Below are 20,978 nucleotides of genomic sequence, written 5' to 3' on the forward strand. Positions count from 1 at the left end.
CCATTCAGAAGAAAGTACTTTGTTGTCTCTGTGAGGAAACTATTTTCCTCCCTTTGGAGCAAAAACATTTGCTTTTTTTTTATTTTACTTATTTGCACATGAGAGGAAGGAGAAGAAACGTGAATATGCACACAGTACACTTGAAAGAAAACGACTAATAAATGAGAGGAAAAAATAATAGTGGGGGAAAAATAAGAAATGTGAAGCGGGAACCAAAAGAAAGACTTGTCATGCCCTCGTAATGTGAGGCATAGGAGAAAATTCAAAGAAGAAGGCTCAAGAAAACATAAACATTAATGTGTGATAGTGAGTCATTTTGTTACTCTATTCAGGTGATCCAGGATGAGTGAAGTGATTACAGAAACTAAGTAAAATATTTAAAGTCTTCACATAAGACATTGTGATGATTCCACACATACACCAGTCATATCACACTGCTGGTATTGCACCTCCTAAAATAATGTAAGCTAAAAAAGATTGCAGGGACTGTGGGAAGTGAGCAGGTCAAACTGTGTTCAAACAGCAGATTAGTCATACCTATTAAAAAAGAGCCCTGCGTGAACTTTAGCAACGTAGCAAGTGAGAAAACAGCTGTTCTCGCAGCCCACTGGATGAGTGCGATCTCTGTATCTAAATGACAAAGTGCTCTATATCTTCTTCTGCCCTCCCAGCTGGCCACCAGCATGAAAGAGAAGGCTCTGCATCGCTGTCTGTAAAAACTGCCAAACCAGAGATTAATACCACAGTCACCGGTCAAATGTCACACACAGGCAGATCCAAGCCACTGGACAATTACACGGACAGGCAGTGTGAGTGAGGGAAGACAGTGCAAAAAGAAATGAGGACAAAGCATGAGAAAAGATCAGCGTTAGATCTTTAACTGTGACTAATCCTTCATTCCTGTCTCTTCGAGCCCTCCCGTCTGAAGACTTTCAACTCTACAACACCGCTTTCTCCGCTGCACTGCTGTGCTTTGCCTTGACTTAGCCTGCAGCAGCTCACCTTTGTTCTTTCAGTGACTTTCTCCAGAATAGAAGTGCAGATTTTGGCCACAGGCAAGCAGCAACTAGGTCCAAATTTAAAATGGCTCATTCATTTCTTCTTACAGTTTATTTTCACAAATAAATACAAATTTAGTCGCTTTTAGTTTTTTTCTGTGTATATTATTAGTAATCTTTTCATCCAAGTATCTCTGTGGACAGAGCTATTCTGTTACTACCTAACACCTCTCAGTCCCACTGGAAATGAAATGAAATTTACACTTTAGCAGACAAAGCTGCACCAACTAAGTGCACACATGATAAAAACAACAACAACAACAACTACTACGAGGCCACACTAAAAGCCAGATATACAGTTTACAGCACATTTAGGAGAGAGGAAAATGCTTTGTTCATTATCTGGACATATTTCTGTTCTCATGGGGCAAATAAAGACCTCCATCATGATCCCTGCATGTCATCTAAGGTCCTGAAATAAGTGGATCCAACACATTAATGGGATGATTATGTTCTTCTTTGCTTTATTTAAGTCTTATTAAGAGGTTCTCAGTTCCTGTGAAATGTTATTCTGAGGCACCGGACTTGAACATGGTAAATCGGTAAATGGTGTGTTTTTATATTATGCTTTTCTCATCATGGTGACAACTCAAAGTTCCATTCACCCATTCACAACCATTCACTCACACGTTCATACCGCTGCATTTCCTTTCACTCATCTTCAGAATCAGAATCAGATGTATGAGAAATAAAGTGCAAAATGGTGAATAAATATAAAGTCTGCTGGTTTTGTAGTCAGAAGGGGGTTAATGACACTGGAGCCAGCAGGTCTTTCATACCCATTCACACGCTACTGGCACAGCTGTTAAGAGCAACATGACCAAGATCGGCATATAGATTATCGGACCCTGGAACATGACCTGAACATACTACTCATGAAGCAGAATGGGCTTGCAGAAATAACATCTTAACCTGATGATAGAATAAAGTAAGGAAACCCATTTTGGTGGGAGTGTGACCACATTAAATTTGTTCTCATGGCTTTCGGTCAGTGTTTTCACCAACTCTTGCTTTAATGGCAGCTGCTGGTGAATAGGATTTGTCTGTAGCAAATCAGTCTGAATCACAATATGAGTCCATGCCGTAGAGGACAAGAAGAATGACAATCTTACACGTCCTTATTTGCACTGCTCATCTTCCCTTTGCTTGCAGTGTGTTATGCCAGCAAACCACCCCACAACCATGTCATTACTATGCTGTCAAAGTGATGTCAGGCTGTGGGGTTGGAGTGAGTAATGGGAGTGAGGTCACTATCCGTGGTACATGATATGACAGGAGCTGCAGGAGTCCAAGTCAAGTGAACAGTCTTTTGACAGGGAGCTGAGGAACTGAGCGCAACAAACTCTTTTACAACGGCAGCTCAGAAAACAACTCATGTAAGTTACAATGCTTCCACCTTCCATCTAAAGACCCTTCATGTGCATAGGGCGCCATGCAATTTTTCAACTTAGGAAAAATGTGCCAATGATGTTCAATGGGTGATCTGAAATATGTTCACATTAGTGTGTTTTACTATATGTTTTAGTCAGTTTAATTTGAATTAATAGTTGAATCACAGTAGGGGTAGTGGGTCAAAATATCGATTTGGTGGTATATCGTCCTTCCTCATGCAATACGATAATCGGAACACCAGGGCAAATATGGATATCATAACTAACAAATTAAGGTGCTCTAAAGCTAAAATGCGGAGTTTACAGCGGAATAAGGGCAAAGAAAGCTAAATTAAGTGAGTTTTGTTGTCTTCAGTCAGAATGATATTGTGAAGTGTCGCAATATGAAAGATCTTGCAATAGTTTGTATTGATTATAACAGATTTGTTGTATCGTATCATCATATCGTATCATGACGCTGTGATTCCCACCCCTAAATCATAGGCAGCAATTTAGAAAAGCACAATATTATATACACCCATAACAGCACAGAAAGTGATGCTGATACTGGAGGAAACAAGAGGACGAGAAAGACCAAAAAGAGAACAAGACGAGCAAGCAAGATTGTTTACCTTTGACAACAAGTTCAGCAAAGTTTGAGACCCCAGAGCCCCTGGGGGATTGAGTGACACAGCGGTAAAGGTCTTGATCCGTTCGCTGGATGTTGTCTAGCTGGAAGGACACTACGAATCGCCGGTGACTCAGGTGCTTTACAGATGCTGTTGTTAAAATGTCCCCATTGTGTCTCTGGAAGGCAGGAAAGAGCAGGTTGAGAGAAAAGAGCATGGGTCACTATGTCCCTCTCAAATATGCATGAGTGTACATTTATGTAGCATGTGTAATAGCTTACTGTGTGCACATACATACATACATACAGATGCATTATAACTAATGAAATGCTACTCCGTTTTCAACACACATCCATGATGTTCACAGATCTGAGTGGACAGAAGAATTAATGGAAATGGAAAGACTGTAATTCCCTTGTATAAACAATACTCCCACAGCCCTGTATCCTACACTTTTCATGAGCACACACACAGTATTCTTCTTAGGACATTGAATTTAATGTGAATGTGAATTTTTTCTATTCAGTTGCTCAGGATTATTAAATGAGGTTTTATCTATCCGTCAATCCTCTTTTTATCCATTTAACCAGTTCCAAAAATAAATGTAATTCTGTCAGTTTTCCCTGAAGAAATAAGGAGACACAGGCAAAAACCTGAAAAAACAAGAGATTGTGATGGACAAACAGAGGGAAAGATCAATATAGGTGATAGAGAAGAAGATTCAAATGAATGTTGCATGATGCACCGTGAGTGCAGGGGGAAAAATATTTCTCACATTGTTCCACACCATTAAAACCATGAGCATCCTTGAAGTCTGCGTAGCCTCAACAAAACACAGTGAATATGATATTTCTCTCTTGTTTTCATGACGTGCTTTTTTTGTGTGACGCTGTGGACATGAATCATAACACTCGTTCTTTTTTATGTGCCAGGTTTAACTGAAACTAAAGCACACGAGCATGCTGGGAAAACAAGGAGACCTTTGGGTTATGCTCAGCCAAACTAGTGTCTGTTGTACTTCTGATATGGGCCCATCAAAAACCCACAGACCACACAAACCTCAGGCTGAGCCTTCATACACAAACACATAAACACATACCCACTGATTAGGGTTGAGCCAGTCTTGTGACTGCAGGAAGAGAAACTGCACCTCAATCATACACTACTGTAACTCGCTTGGATTTTTTAACTGGTTTTCACGAACACTACCGAGTATGTGGATTACAGAGAGAAAGCAGGGGAAAAAAATCGAATAAACAGAAGATCACTTCATGCTACATAAACAATCTGGCCCTCTCTAAAACCAACAACAAAAAATCTGTTAATCTGACATGTATGTGCAGACGAGACTGTGCTGCAGCTGGTGCTGCAGACACATTGAGCACAAAGGGCACAACACAAAACAACAGCGATTTCAAATCATGGAGAAAACAGGGCTCAGAGATGAGTTTGAAGCAGAGAGAGGAGAGACAGAAAGAGGTGAAGAGGACAGTGAAAAGTAAAGGGGAGGCAAAGTGGCCTCAAGATCTCATTACAGCAGACTCCTGTATGGTTATGCCAGCTAATTACCCAAAGGATTTCTCTTCATCCTTGTATCCTTGTGCTGTGACCAAATGAGTGGTGTGATGAAGTGTTCAGAGAGGTGGGAGTGAGGATGCTTCAGTTACATAAATCATACATCTCACAGTTCAAAACAAAAGAGTAGGTTTTCCTCAGGTCAACTGTGATTAACACTGGGTGTAGTGGGTGGTAAGATGTTGGCAAACACAATGAATGTGTGCATGGCTGCACAGTAATTGCACTGTGAGATGAAAAAAACATCCTACAGCACAGTAATTTGTGGTTCTTTAATCAGGGCTAAATGAAAAAGATGGTTTTGGAGCCCACAGAGTTCTTTCCACCAGAGGTAAGAACCACACGGCCCACCTGATCTTCAGGGAGCAAGCTCGTCTTGATGAAAAGACACTGCAGATATCCAACACACAGCACAAAAATTTGAATAAAAACATGTGGTGGTGGGCAAAAACAAAATAACTCTGTGTGTGTAACTTTTCAAAGCCTGTGAATTAAGAAGAACTCAAGGTGTTAATGGCTTTCACAGTATTCTTACCACAGTCTCCATTTAATACAAACTCAATGAGTCAGTCATATTGTCATGTTTCAATAGCCGCCACTTGAAAAATCGTCAAGTGTCTAAACTGTGTGTAGACAGTTGAGTTACACATTGTGATTGAAGTCTGTGTCTCGTGTTAGCCTTTCGCTATCACAAAGTAAACTAAAAAGACACCATGACAAAGGGACATAAAACAACGACAAAATGACTAGACTGTCTCTTTTCATTTTGTGTCTCTTTCAGACTGGGTGATTTCATTCTATTTACATTATCTACTCTGTGTCCAGCGTTCAGTCAAATGTGAAAAATACCAAAAACAAACTCCCACACATTTTATACGCACAGGTTCCTTTAGCTAACATTAAACCACTGACCTCCAGCAGGAACTTCTCAGCCTCTGATGCCCTTCCAGCAGCAACACACTGAAAAGTGGCGTTTTGCCCAGCATTGACCTCCTCTTCTCCTAGCCTGGAGAAGTGCGGTGCTTTATCTGAAGAGACAGACAGACACAAACACACACACACACACAGTGAACTCAAAAATCTCCTCTACCTTTCAGTCATTCGCGGATGTGCCAAGACTCTCCACGGGACATGTTTTTAATCAATCATAAACAGAATTTCAGGCATTTCTGCCTGAGAGAACAACTGTTGTTGATGTTCATAATTAACTTTAATTTCAATGACATTGTGACATAATAGAAATTCTGCATATCAAAAATGAGGGAATTGTTTATATTGTTACAATTTATATTTAGCACAATGTACTTCATATTATGTTAATGAATAACAAGTCAAGATAAGCACTGATGCACACTGATGTCTGTAAAATTAACTTCCAAATGAAGATGCAAGTGGGGGGAAAAAGAGAAAACAATTCAAAGGAAAAACATTTTCTTTATTTATTTATTTATTTTAGTTTTTAAATGTGAGTTTTGCTCTTGCTCCTACATGGCTATTTTGTTTTATTCTCCATTGCACACCAGTCATTATATTGACCATAACATAAAACAAATATTTAACAAAAATAATATTACAGATATCAGCATGAAAATGAATGTTTTGAGGGGTTCGCTTGGTGTCCGTTAGCAAAATACTTTGCCACTTGTGGATAAGTGTCAGTTCTTCATATTTTGACTAATAATGTCCCAGAAAACTGTGTGAAGCTGCCAATGAGTCACTGTGTGGGAGTAGCCCTCTCATCCAACTCCATGATTAACAATAGAGCAGAGAGAACCAGACCCCTGCAGAGCCAAATCACTGGGTAAATGCCGGCAGCACTGTCTGCCATCTCTGAGAAATGGGGTAGGACAAGTCAACATGTCACTCCAAATGATTGACAGGAAGAGATGGCAGAGCAACAGTGAACTGAAGCACTGGGGAGAAGCAAATGTTTGGCTCTCACTCTCCCCCTGTTTTTGCACAACACTGCTTCCATCATCGAGCAGAGGAGGCAGATGACAATTTGTTGATTTAGTTAGTGCGCAGTGAGGAGTAAGGAAGGAGCGCCTGCATCCGTACCCCACAGGTGGCCATGTTTCCTTTGAGTGACTCGCCCTCCTATAGTTAATTCATAATTCATGTCTGTGAGCCAAACATAAACAAAGACCGAAATGAGTGTAAATGAAAAAGCAGGCCTTGGAGTTGTAAAGAGCTCATGTTATAAAGCTACATTTGTCTGATTTTATCCCTGGGAATCTTTCGCATGAAGAATATTTCATTGCACTGTACATTTGACCAAAAAAGACCAAGAACAAGAATCACTAAAAGGTCAAGTATGTTTCAACAGTCCAGCACAACAACATTTTAGAGTTATTTATAGAAATTGAACATATTACCTATAAATAATGAGGAATGGCCCTGCGCACATAAACCTAATGCATTTAAACCAAGCGGTGATTACCAGCTGTCAATCACACAAGTGTCCACTCATATCTCTTTTCCTCTGAATCGGAACCAAATTTACAAAATTGACATCATGTTCTACTGAAGAACACCTGAAACTAAAAATTGAGACCATTCGCAAAAGAGTCGCCCCCAGGTGGCTATTCACTATATTCTTATTTCCTGACTAAAATCACGTAGGAAACCAGAATACTTGGTGATTCCTTCATGTACAGCCTATGGTATAAACCGACAAAGAGTGGGGACAGTTGCAAGAGTTATAAAAAGTACAGTATACATATCTTCTGCTATGTGAAGGCCTTAGATTTGTTGCACTCTGTAGTCCCACCATTAGATGTCACACATTTTTACACATTGGACTTTGACTACTATTTACAAAAAGTAAATTCTGTTTTTTTGTGGGTTTTTTTATCAGCATACATGTTTTAATGATGCAATCCTTTTCCAACTGTTTTTCACTCCTTTCTCCTCACACTCTTTGCTGGCAAGTAATGCAGGATGGCCATGTGCCACATCATAAGGCATTGCTCAGGTCTTGATGAGAGTCCTAATTGTTTAATGGCCACAGTGGGAGCACTCAGAAGACACCATCTGCTGTCTCTTGGAGAAATAGGGTGGCTGATAGGGGAGTATGTGCACATAACAGGTACAAAGCAATGTCACATTCAGAGCACAAATCACTAGTGGTGTCTTCACCTGCATGACATCTGTGAAAAGACCAAGCACTTCAGTGATGACAATAGGGAATGTATAAATATTAACAAGGAGAACTGCACGGGAGAAAAATGTCCTTCAATCATATGCCAGTTATATACTGCAAGTCCCTTGAAAGTGGTGTGGACCATGGATGTTACGTGTCACAGGAACTCACAAGAGTCCTTGTGCTCAACACTGGGCTACACAGGGATTGTGTAAGTGACACTGCTGCACTTTGTCTGGGTATTAAGCTCAGGTGTCTTGGTGAATACGTTTTACACAGCGTCCTCCGGGGCTGACAACACACCCTCAGTTCTCCTCTACTGACACAAAAAGCACTCCACAGGGTGCCATTGGTTCAAGAAAAAAAACACCCTGAAGAGAAGGCAGTTTCTTTCCTAAGGCTTTGAAATGCAGTACTAGATATGGGGAGAAAAGAAATGCATCCGTTACGGCACACTTTCAGCCCGACCAGAAAGACACGACAGAGTAGAAGTCGTCGGAGAGAGATAGAGAATTCTAAATTTTACTGATTAAGAAATCAATTTGGCTGTCGAAAAAAGGCCAGAGGCAGAGGGCCAGGTGTGATCTCAGGGGGGAAAGGAGTGTTGGCATTTGGGTGTCACATCATTTTAATATGCACTTCTGTCATCGCAAGATGCCTCAGGACAACCTGCAGCACTAATATAAAAGGTCAATCTGCCGTTACTCCTCTCCTCGTCCTATTAATGTTTCATGCTGCTTTGAAATACATTTTCCCCCAAAACCACTAAACCCTTTTTTTTTTTGTTTTTTTTATTTTGCCTTTAGTACCATCTGTAATTATCTGTAATTGTAATCCATTGTCAAAAGTGGCACTTACAGCAGGGATAGTTGAGCACCATGATGTCATCTATGGCAATGAATCCTCGCCGCTCCCTGGAAACAGTTGCCTCAATCAGAACCTGCAAAAGTGAAGTAGATGTAAAACACGATGAACGGGTTGGATTCATAACTGTAGTTGAGAGAGCAATTTTCAAATAGAATACTCAGGGCTATTTGGATTAACTGGATTACAAACAAGGGTATCGCCACATCCGCGCTCATACGTTGACGCAGCACAGGAAGGTAGACAAACTGGAGAAACACAGAAGCATACAAGGTAGGAGGCACTTTGCCTGTATCTGCAGGGTCAGAATATACAAGGGCTTCATCAGGGAGCACTCACTGTGGTGTCTGCGTCATGAGTCTACATTCAGGCTGTGAGGAGCCATACCAACAGATAATACACCTTGTACAGGGCCACAAGACTCAAGGGAGGACAAAGCTTCATACCATCCTACGGAGAACAATAAGCTGGATGAGTGGTGGACAACTAATCAATATCAAATCACCATCCTCAGTTATACTGGGAGAGTTATGAGACACGGGGGTGATGTTTGTTTTCCTTGCACCAAGGACAGTCTTCCATCTACACGTTTGATTGAAGACTGGCTTTAAGTTATTGTTTCTCATAATCCTCTCACCAAATGATTACAGCATGGTTCCCATCACTGGATCTCGGTATTTGCTGCCACCATGACGCAGGTGTCCACGCAGACATGCATGTGTAGAAGCTTGTTCTTCTCCAAGTCATAAAGGGTTTTTTTGTACTGTACCTTCTGTAGTCATGACCTTTCTGTGTTTACTGAGAATGGCTATTTGAAACGTTTGTCCACTGTGAAAACAGAGTTTTTTCTCTGCAGACACAAGAAATGCTTTTCTCTTTCAATGTAAATGTGCCATCTTATCTTTGGAGAAAGTTTACTTTAAGCTCATCGGAGAATTTAAACCACAGCTCATCATTGTCCGCGCAGAATGGAGTCTTTCAAGTGGTGGTGATGTTTTTGTTGAAAGCTTTGGGAAAGGACAGAAAAAATAAACCTTGTGCAAAGATTTGTCTTGCTTCCTTGATTTTTCTTCTTCTTTTTTTTCCACTTCTACAAAGTCGAACTGCATCAGTCACATAGCTGAATTACGTCAAGACAGATTAAAGTATGTTGTAGCCAGTAATTCTCTGAGCTGTTAGCTACAATGTGACCAGCAGGCAATTTGAGAGAGACTGAGGCGATCCCAAATAAGCTAAGTTATTACATCCACAGGTATCAAACCAAACGCTCCCGTGCAATCATGCTAAGTTAAAAAGTGGCCATCCATCATCATGCCTTCTGCTTTGTTTCACTTAAGTGAATTAACTAACTAGCTGGCTGCAGCTAACATTTATTTATTTCATCCAATGTCAGGCAAATGCAACTTTTGAACTGCTTAAAGAAAACTGCCTTTATTCAAGCAGTTTTGTCAACCCATAGTTTGTTTTGAATGCATGAGCGTACCAGCACAGGCTGGTAACATCTGCATATTAATTACCCTGTGTTTACTTTCTTCACGGACATGGATGGAAATGAAATGGCTGCATCAATCAAAGTTCAACCTTGGGAAGGAATGAGATACAGGTCGGCATGAGGAGACTGAGAGAAAGAGAGGCAGGGAGGGAGGGAGGGAGGGAGGGAGAGAAAGATAGATGTGATGGTGATAAGAAAGGGGGGGGCAGGTGAGGATAGAATTAGCATTGTGTCTCTCCTATTCAGCATAAACACAAAGTGACTGACCTGATTTCACATCACATTTAAACTATAATTGCCCCAGAGATATAAGTTCTAATGACTGAGGAACTTAGGTCAGTTTGTTAAATTAGGTATCTGCATGAATTACTGCTTCACAGACAACTTATTTCACTGACATGGATTCAATGCTAATTTTATCTGATTACTTGTCATCAAAATGTCTTAAAATGTACTCAAGTTGATCACAGGTAAATCAATAAGGCATGCTCCTGAACCCCCAAACCAGGATATTCATCATAATCTCACTTTAAGCATATGACAAAAAATGTTATTTTTCAAATATGTCACTGTTTCTCAGGATAGAGAAGCAGTGTATGTGCATCTTGATTAATGATGAATAAATATCAATGAATGAGTAAGAAAAAAAAAATCACAATTTGTCCAAACCCAGTGTCAAACTTTTGTTTTGATACATTGCTGATTCACTCAGTGGGACACAGAGAGTTCACCTCCCTGTACTCTGAGAGGAAGACCTGTTATTACAACAACCATTGGTGTGACAGTATCTCTGGCCATGCATGAGCTCCAAAGGAACCGCCACAGACAGCATTGTGATGGGGATTTCAGGAGATTGGGGTCATATAAAAAAATAAAAAAAACATTTAGAAAGAACTTGGGATGGAATGAGATGCAGAGAGACATGGCATTCAAGCTAGAGAGGTGTGGTAAAAAGGTCCTGGCTGCTGGGTTTCAGAGTCAGATAGTGACTCTGCTCGGTCTATGGCTTCAGGTCTGGGAGGAAAACTGAGGCTAATTGTCTGCCAAAGTCAATTTGCCTGTTTGTTTCCAGACCTTGTTGCAACCCGAGGTGCATAGACAATGCTACAGCTTTTAAAATAAATAGAAATGATCATTTGCACTTTTATTAGTTCCCTTTTTACCCTGAGCTGGTTTATTTTCTTAAAAGCCCGTGCAGTCTAATCTTTTATCGTTCATGTTCCAGTTTTTTATTGTCTTCATTACCATCCATTCTCTTCTCTCCTCGTTTTGTGTACCTGCTCAGCATACCATATTTATAGCACTGATTAAAGAACATTATGCTTTGGTATGCTGACCTGACTATCTTTGTAAGCACACATTGTCATGCCATTAGACTGACATTAAAATTAAATAGAAAGCACTGATTAGACATAGTGGTGTACAAGGAAGAAAAACAGTCTTGTAAGTCTAACTGAAGGTGTTATTACTCTCCGCTGAACGAAATCCCTCAATACGAGATTGATTGCTGGTTAATCCTCAGTCTTTTTAGCCATTAGGATAGAAGATTATTAAGGAGGAGACATTTAGAGCATTTGTTTCAATAAACAACCTTCCCAGATTTTTATTGAAAGCCACTTTTCCAATGAAGCCTTCCATATGCCTGTATTTCATTCTAATGAGGTTACTTTACTTTCAAATTATAAAAATGCATTGCCCATGCTCCAAGGGGGCAAAGAGTGTAATACGCAATATTTTACATCTAACATAAAATGCATTTTAGGAGAAAAATATTACATTACCGCTGATTTTACAAGCAGCTGTAATGTATACAAATCAGGAGACAATTTATCTGGGTCTATAAACCAACTCCCTCCTTTTACACTCTTGTCAGGAGACACCATTAGACACAGAGGGCTTTTACTCATCATTATGCAGTCATAGATAAATAACCCCTCTATATATTCATAGACAAAAAGGTCATATGCAGAAGGGAATTTCAATTCTCAATGTGAATCTCATGTTGTGTGTCAGAAGTTCAGACCTGTTTAGCCCAGCTAAAGACAATAGCAGAGGGAAACACCTTGGCTCTAAGTCTAGAGTTTAAGATTAAAAATAAATAAATGTAAAAGCACCTACAAAGCTACTAACTGGAATATTTTATCTTGTTTATACAAAGAAAATCACAAAGCATGAAGACAGCAATACTGCATGAAGGTCACTTATTTAGCTTTGTCACGTCAACACACCAAACTCTGGATTTTGTAAATATTAAACAAAAAAATATGCATATTAGTGAGTAATCCGAGTCCTGGAAGATATTTTTTTTTCTTTCAAACAGAGCAAGGCTAAAAATGTCCACCTGTTTCCAGTCTTCATGCAAAGATATCGTAAACTGGCTTCTGGGTCTTTATTAATCATGCATGACTTTGGTCTGTTTTATCTCAAAAACAGAATAAAAATATCTCTGAGTGGTTTCAAAGGAGATTATAGAAACTGCTCACAGCTGACAGTAAACCTGTTGATAATATGTTCAATCTGCATGCTCTCAGTGAAGAACATGACAGTGCAAAAACTGGTAAGTAGAAGAGGCTGGACCCAGTCACGGTGCCCAACTGTTTGTGTGAGATTCATTATTTTTTTCCAACAGTGTGATACATCTGAGCCATGGCTGAGGGACAGCTCTCAGTAGCCTATGGGTCTGAGGCTGCATGCAGTTTTAAAACCAGCACACACATATCTGGCCAGAATGTCACAGACTGCTGGCGCCTCACAAGATTCACAGATAAATGTTTGCACTGAACAGGAACTGTGGATCCTATCCCTTATTTCTTACAGTTCTGAGTTACTGGGGCAGAGCCATTTTAAGATCACAACTGTTTTGGGGCGATAAAGAAAATCCCAAATAAACATTTAAAGCACTAACAACTGCAACTGGTAAGCAAAAGAGGAGATATATACTATTTGATATCAACATGTGTGGAAAAGGTAATCAAAGACAGAAGGAAAAAAGCCAGTTCCAAGAAGAGTCTGACATTTAGAAAGAGGAGACATGCGAGTGTGAGATGCTAAAGGGGGGGGGACATGTCTCTGGCTCTTGTTGGCAGTCTTGGAGAGTTGGATAACATCTTAAATATTTAATAACAAGGTTCTACAGGTATTGCAAACACTTCAACCAATAAGAGAAATATGGCAATGTACACCAGAGGAAGATGACAACTTCGGTCGAGACATCTCAAGGTGATTTTGCTCTCTGAAGATTTCCACCTTAAATCCACTGAACTCCAAATTCCAATTTCACAGCTGTGATAGGAGGGTATGGTGTTTATATAATGCTCTTCACCCCCTGACATTAATATAGACGGTTACCCGGTGAAAGAACAACTGAACTTACAGAGGTACTGAGAGTCCTGCATGAATAATATATTACTGAAAATTATATGGAGCAAGCCATTGGATAATTCCTAGTAGTTTTTATATCACCAGACAGATGAACTAAGGTGGTTTTGGTCTGCAGTATATTTATCTATTCATTTTGTAATTACATGCTATGGTAATATTTTCAAGACATAAACAGTACAACCAGGTATTTCATTGCACCAGCAAATGTTCAGTATCATCTCACAACTGTGTCTGTGCAGTGCAATGAGCTGCACTGACATCTGCATAGACCTGGAAGCTCTACTATAACCTGAATTCTAATAAGCTGTGATAATTGTACATTTGAAACTGTCTCCAAATTGAGGCAAATTGATATAGATTTATTTTACCCAAAGATGTGGATAAGAAGAGTCTCCTCTCCAATCACTGCCTAGCACTTAAACTCCAAAATGATTGGATTAGACTTGCTGTGGAGCAGATAAAACCAAGGCCCTAAAATTAAAAAAAAATTAAAAAAATCATGGCACAGCTAACACTCTCTAAAGAACTGAAGAATAAGATTGTAGATTGGGGGTAAACTGTGGTTGACTATAAGTTTGTTCAGCTTTCTTTGCAATTACAAGCAGCACAAGGTCAACGTTGTGAAAGTGTTTTCAATCCTAATATGCTGCAAGTAGATTTTGTATTAGTGCCAATAGCTTTTTTATCATATTCCAATATTAAAAACTGTAATCTAATAAACGTGGATTCAATTGGTAATAAAATACAAGGCCATCAGCAATTTAGGTTGTTCTATCACAATGCTTCTGTCAATACTAATTTAAATGACAAGCTTATCTCCTTCTACTACACTGTTTGTCCTGTCCTCTAGTCCTCCTCTTAAGCCCATTACAAACCTCCTACTCCTCACCGGAACTGCTCATTGGCAGCCACAGCACATTTCTGACTCACCTATGAGACATCATACTGTGCCAGGATGCTAAGAGGACTGTGGGAAGAAAGAGCACCACTCCACTGGGGAAGCGGTAGGTAGGACAGAAGGAGAGAACAGCTAAGTACACAGGAAAATGCCTTTGCTCAAGTAAATAGTACTTGAGACAAAGCATAAAACATGTTATTATTGTATTCATGGCTTTTCTGTCCCAGTGTGGGGATAGGACAGGGTATTGGTTAGGGATTTATAAGAGCTCAGGTCTCACTGCATCCATCAGAAATGAATCGTTCTTTTACCAGCAAACTCATTCACTATCAGCTCACTCACTGTTAAACCTTTAGCTTCTGAGTAACATTTATTTAAGACATTTAATAAGTGTAAAAGTAACTGTTCACATTAAAGATGCCATGGGGGAAAAAAAAGAATCAAACTTTGAGAACCAGAGTGTTAAACTGAGCTAACGAACTGTTTTGTTGGCAGGAGGTTTTGCCATGCCTGTTTTACGAGAAGTAAAGCTCAAGATAAGGTGTAACTTACAGCGAGCTTTTCATGTCTGAAAACACAAAAACACAAAAACTGGTAGCTCCAAAACAATCTACAGCTCAACAGGTTGTCCTCAGCAGTTACTGGCTATGTTTTTTATATATAGTAAATGTCAACAGATTCCCACAGGGCCAACATACGGAGACCATCAACCATTTAAATTTACCCTAATCTGCATGTTTTTGGACTGTAGGAAGAAGAGCGAACGCCCAAGAAAACCCATGTGCACACGGGGAGAACATGCAAACTATCAGTGCAAATTCACAAGTCATAATTTGTTTGTTTTAACCCAACAAAAACACTACCTGGCAACCTGTCACTGCACTTAGCAAAGAAATAATCAGCATATGATTCTTTATACAACCACAGCCTCTCAATTGTATACTACAGTTTTTGCAAAGATTAAATTAGTAGAATTCAAATAAGTTTATGCATAAGCTTGATAGAATTAGTCATTTTTGCACACACACCAATTAGTGATAGTGAATTTGTCCTCTGAATTTAACCCATCCCTATTAGACACGGGTAGTGAACATCCCATCCCAGGATTGAACCGATTACGAGCCCAATTCCTTTCCTCTTGGCCATGGTGTTGGCAGTGCATGTTCAAAACATTTAGCAAGCTCCGGCTATCTCGGGTTAATCATTTCCCCCCGCTCATACTAATAGTTTCCTAGTCATACCTTCATATTTAATGTGCAGATATGAGTGAGGTATCAAATTCTCTTTGAACCTGTCATCAAAGGGAATGTATATTATTCAAAACATCTTGCTTTTCCTGACAAAAACACATGTCTTTCCAACTCAAACTTAATAATTACCAGCACTAATATTATCCTGAAGGGCAGTATTTTACTCTGACGAAAATACATTTAGAAACACTTTGAATCCTTGAGAATGGATAACAGCAAACAAACTTCCTTCCTACATGTGTTTTTGTGTATATTTTGCCATTTTTTCCACTACATGGTCCCAGCTCGCCTCGCCTCGCCTCGCCTCTACCTCCTCAACGTGGGCGGAGTCATCACTGCACGGCTGAAACTGCCATAACTTCGTTTTATAAGCGACACACACACAAACTACTGACATGTAAAGCTGTTTTTTCGAACGTACTGAATCATTAGAACCAGTTAATTAAAAAGAGAAACTGACATACAGCAGCTTGGGTTTGTGATAAATATTGAGATTTTGGACATTTCCGTACTAAAAGTTGGAGATGAATGCATGTTTTCAGGATTGTTATGTCCGTTCAACTGATCTACAGTTTGGCATTGTTCGGTTTGATTCTTGTGTCGGACTTTTGCTCATGACTCTTCCAGTGACGGCACTAAAACAGTGGCCTGCAGTCTGACGACATCACGCGTTGTATTCGCTCAGCTCGCTTGGAACCTCGCCAGAGCATGAACTAAAAAAAAGTACAAGATACTATCGCTACTAAGATACTAATGGGAAAGCAAAATAACCGTGCTGTGCCGCGCCATTTGGTTCTGTTGACCTGAGGTAGTTTACTTTCGGATCATCTGATGCTGGTAGAACAGTCCTTAAATGAATAATATTTATATATTGAAGGTCAGAACTCAGAGGGCCAGGGAGATTTTTGATAAAACTGGCAAATCTCAAATTAATTGCTTTTTGACAGCTCTGCAAAGTCTGCATAAAAAAATTAATTGGATGATTAGATGAATATCCCTCACGCTCACTGGGCTTCTCTGCAAGCCACACCACACGAGGCATCCACAGTAGATGCCATTCATTGTCTTTCTTTTGTTCCTATGCTCTAACATGCCATGGGGTTTGCTGGAGTCGACTGAATACCCTGCACACAGGCTTCAGTGGGTAAAATCTCTACCAGGGAGAACATGTGAGACCTAGTTAGGGCCCTCGAGCAATAATACAGGCTACATCCATGAGGGAATCAATGCTAATTACACTGCAAATGCAAGTAATTAACACTAGAGTCACCTCCAGGCTAAACTGAGTGGTGATCAACACAGCTTGACTGTGTAATATTTTTCAGCTGTAAAAGACATCAGTCAATAGGGCCTGCAGATGAAACCTCTTTTTACTGTTCAACACCTGAGCATTTAGCTTTCATTAACACATCATCAGTTAACCCGACATAATATCAAATATATTATCATATGAGTTTGAGACAAAGATCATACCTGGTATTCATTAGGCCAGAAGGTGCTGACAGCCAGCTCAACCTGATGCCACTGCTTTCCATGAGACCCCGACGTGTTCCACACTGGACTACCGAGTGGACCGCCATTGACTCGCACGTACGCCCTTAGAGCCCCGGGACTGTGGCCATCGCGGCTATACATGAAGTAGCTTAACTGGACGCAGTGCGTGTCATTTTCACTCAGCGACTGCAGCAGCAGCTGAGCACGATGACCCACGGCATGCTGGGAGGAGTTCACCAACATATATGATCCTGAAAGGAAGAAAAAAATTGCATCAGTTATTCATAGAAATATTTCATAATATCTGGTGTAACACCGTATGCCACATTAACTCAGTAGCATTTGCTATTTTTAGTATGAAACATTCTGATCTGGTCGCACAGTAAGAAGGTTGCTGGTTCAGGTCCCAGTTCTGGCCTTTCTGTGTGGAGCTTGCATGTTGGGTTTTTCCCGAGGTACTCCTGTTTCCTCCCACACGTCCAAAAACATACTGCCCATAGGTGTATGATTGAATGATTCAATGATTCATCTCTATTTGCCGACCTGTCCAGGGTGACCCCCCCTCCTTTCACCCGCCCCAGAGCAACCCTCATGGAAGATAAAACAGTAGACGATGAATGAATGAACACTCTGATCTTTGGTTCATTCATGAAATCCTAATCATGATTATCCTTCATAATGGACACCACCCATAATGTGCATCAGGAAGAGAAAATATAATTGGTTGCAAGAAAAACCTACAACAATCTTGTGGATATACTGCATTGGTTTGGCAGATCTATGAGCATCTGCAGGTTAGTCACTGGGTGATTTGTGTGAAGAACACTGATATGAAGCCACATCAAAAAGGAACAACTCTGATTTGACTGTACCTTTCAAAAAGTGTTATCCAGAAAAAACATAAATGAAAGTATTTTTTGGTAACTCACTGCTGAGTGGAGGTAAGTGTGGTCGATAACAACACAGAAATGTGCCCTGTCTAATGAGAAAGACACAGTTGGTGCTGGCAAAGGCACTGCTTGATGTGAATACAGGAACGAGCGAGAGAAAGAAATGATGGCAGTTTTTCCTCTACAAGGTGATGCTGGGGTAGAAAAGGAGATCTACAAACCTCCCTGAAGCATCCTCTAATCAAGAAAACATAACCCCATTGCCCTTTTCCTAGCATCTGTCCTGCCTTGTGTCTGCGCACGTTAACATGATTAGCACACCAATGTTGGGAGACCTTCCTGTGTACTCAGACAATCAAAACTGTTGTTCTTTGTATTCCAAGGTCTTTCTGTTTTCAGACAGAAAAGAACCCACGAGACGAAATAGTCACAGTCTCGGCGCCAGGTGTCCTGAAGACACTTATGCCGCACCAAATGAAATGGCATATGAATGCTGAATTGCCAGACAGAGAGAGAATTATTCACATCCCACACACTCTATACCTCTCATTGAGAAACATCCCCGACAATCTCCTCACCTCATGATCAACTCACTATTCCAACATATTCCCATGAGTCCAAAAACAAAAGATAACTGGGAGCTCAGTTCACAGCCAAAGTGCAAATGGAACAGTCTGTATAACAGGTACAGGCATTCCTATCAAAGCAGTAAAGAAAGTAGTATTAAAAAGCCTTTATTCTAATAGCTAATATGATCTTTAAAAGAAGCTAACATGTTTCAATATTTCATTAGGCCTACATTAAAATCACAAGTTATAAAAAATGAATTAAAAAAATAAATAAAAAACACACACACACCAGCATCTCACTCACTTTTCAACCTTTCAACCATAGGAAATGTGACATGACATTATACAGATGCTACTGGATCGATGAGTGAATACAGAAATAATTGTGTTAACATCACACAGCAACAGCAGGACGTTAGCATAATCTCAGTGCTGACTGGCTTTAGCAGAATCGCATCAACACAATTTTTTTTGGTTCAAGTTCAAATATTTCAGCTTGAGCGACTGAAGAGGACAAGGCAAGGGTGTCTTTGCGTTGCAGAATTCACATGATCTGTGTCGTCTGGAATGACTGACACAAAGTTTTACTGCAGTAAGCATCTTTCATGTCGTGTTAGTGCCTCCTTTTTTCTCTTTCCTTTGCACAGTTTAGCGATGTGCCTCATCTTTCGTAATATACGTCTACTCTCGTCTTTGCATCATTGTGTGTAGACTAATCATGCAAAAAATGTGCATCTCATTCACTGTGGACACACCAGTATGAGTCCTTCAGGTGTATTTCTTTTTCAAAACAAGAAACAGGCACTGATGGAGTCATCCATTCTTTAAAAGCACCACCGTGTCTGCTGAGAAAACAGTAATTGCTTTCTGAAGTGCAAATGAGACAAAACATGAAAAATCATAGAGTGACTGACTGAATGTTTTACATAATGAGATTAAGATTCAAAACCTTCAAACCCAAGCTATAAAGAAAGTTGAAGTGAGGACGATCATTATCTAAAGACTAGACTGTGGCCTTTAATGTAAAGCCCAATGGCCCTACACTCCCCTGTCAAAAAAGCCCTGATTTGTGTCTTGACCTGGGTTGTGGATCTCAGCACTCTCATTTTGCTTTACTTAATTATCTTTCAGAATCTGTCTCCTCTCCCGCAACCTCCAGGCCCACAGGGGACTAATAAAATAAGAGGAACGTGTTGGAGAGCTGCAACCACACTGTCCTCGCTGCTGGTTACAGCCTGGACGTGTGACCCTGGCTGCATCTATAGATGACGCCTTTCTGTTGACTCTGCAAGTTACTGTAGACCCACATGAAGACACCAGAACCAGTCAATCTGCCGCTCTTTAAATTCCAATGGAAAAAGGTGAAATCATATATTTAATAAAATACTGTATCCCAGTCCACACGAAGTAAGAAATGTCTATGATTTTTTTTATTATCATTATGAATTGAGGTCTTGACACAAAGGGTAGTAAAGGATTGTTCAAGCCGAGTGTAATGTAAATGGAATGACTTGTTATCCATTTTTCTTTGTCGTTTATCTATTAAATTCTTTTATTCAACAGTTGCATTAAGTGTATCAGTCTTCACTAGACTTGATCCGTGTCTGGATCATTACCAAATCTAATCATGTCATAGCCTTACACCTTAAACAAGTGATGCTGCTCACAAACACTGCCAAAAACATAAAATGCCTTGGGGCAGCAAAAAAAACATAGAAGCTTACATGCTTATATGTTGAATATTTTCTGCCATAATTACCACTTATCAGACATGGGGGGGAGAACAGGAACATGACAACTGCTATGTACTTATTTCACCATGTTCCTGCTGTGTTAGTGTGGCATGATGCTGTATTTAAAGGATGATGTTGCACAGAAAGGTTTTAGAGCGGGGGCAATGTGCTCAGCCTTCTTTATTATGACTTCAGAGCCACAGCATGATTGTATAACACTGTAAAAGCACACAACAGTAAATTGCATGGCTAGAAAATGTGGAAATCTGTTAACAAAGTAAAGAAAAATGACCTTGCTGAGATCAGAAAAAACACACGAGACATCGTCCACACAGCACACGTGTACTTCAGTGATGGACCAAATATTAAAGGTAAAGTATGTCAATTTAGCTTTGATGGGGACTCAATGAATAACATCTTCAGAAGGCCATGAAAAAAGGCTTTACCTCCCTCCAAGTCATTTTCAAGGAGTACAAGAGGTCAGAGAGCTACTATGGCGCCGTTGCACACAAATCTGCCCTTTGTACACTCTGAATGGAACCTATCCTTCAGTAAGTCATCACCATTAAATGCCTACATATATGTGAGTCCTGGACATCTACTTGTGTTTCTATTAAAAGTAGTTTCAACTGT

General features: G+C 40.0%; 1 protein-coding gene across 5 annotated transcripts in view; it reads right to left on the reverse strand.

Moving 5' to 3' along the window:
* The window catches only part of ptprub (protein tyrosine phosphatase receptor type Ub), a 153,196-nt gene that overhangs the window by 56,910 nt on the left and 75,308 nt on the right, over positions 1-20,978 (reverse strand). For all 5 annotated transcript variants that reach the window (XM_044033417.1, XM_044033420.1, XM_044033419.1 and 2 more), the window contains exons 3-6: positions 17,133-17,404; positions 8,633-8,714; positions 5,545-5,660; positions 3,061-3,235 (exon numbers count right to left, since the gene is read on the reverse strand). In XM_044033417.1, coding sequence (XP_043889352.1) covers positions 3,061-3,235; positions 5,545-5,660; positions 8,633-8,714; positions 17,133-17,404 — 645 coding nt within the window. The remainder of the gene's footprint in view (positions 1-3,060; positions 3,236-5,544; positions 5,661-8,632; positions 8,715-17,132; positions 17,405-20,978) is intronic.

The sequence above is a fragment of the Solea senegalensis genome, linkage group LG9, assembly GCF_019176455.1.
Source record: "Solea senegalensis isolate Sse05_10M linkage group LG9, IFAPA_SoseM_1, whole genome shotgun sequence".
NCBI lineage: Eukaryota > Metazoa > Chordata > Actinopteri > Pleuronectiformes > Soleidae > Solea > Solea senegalensis.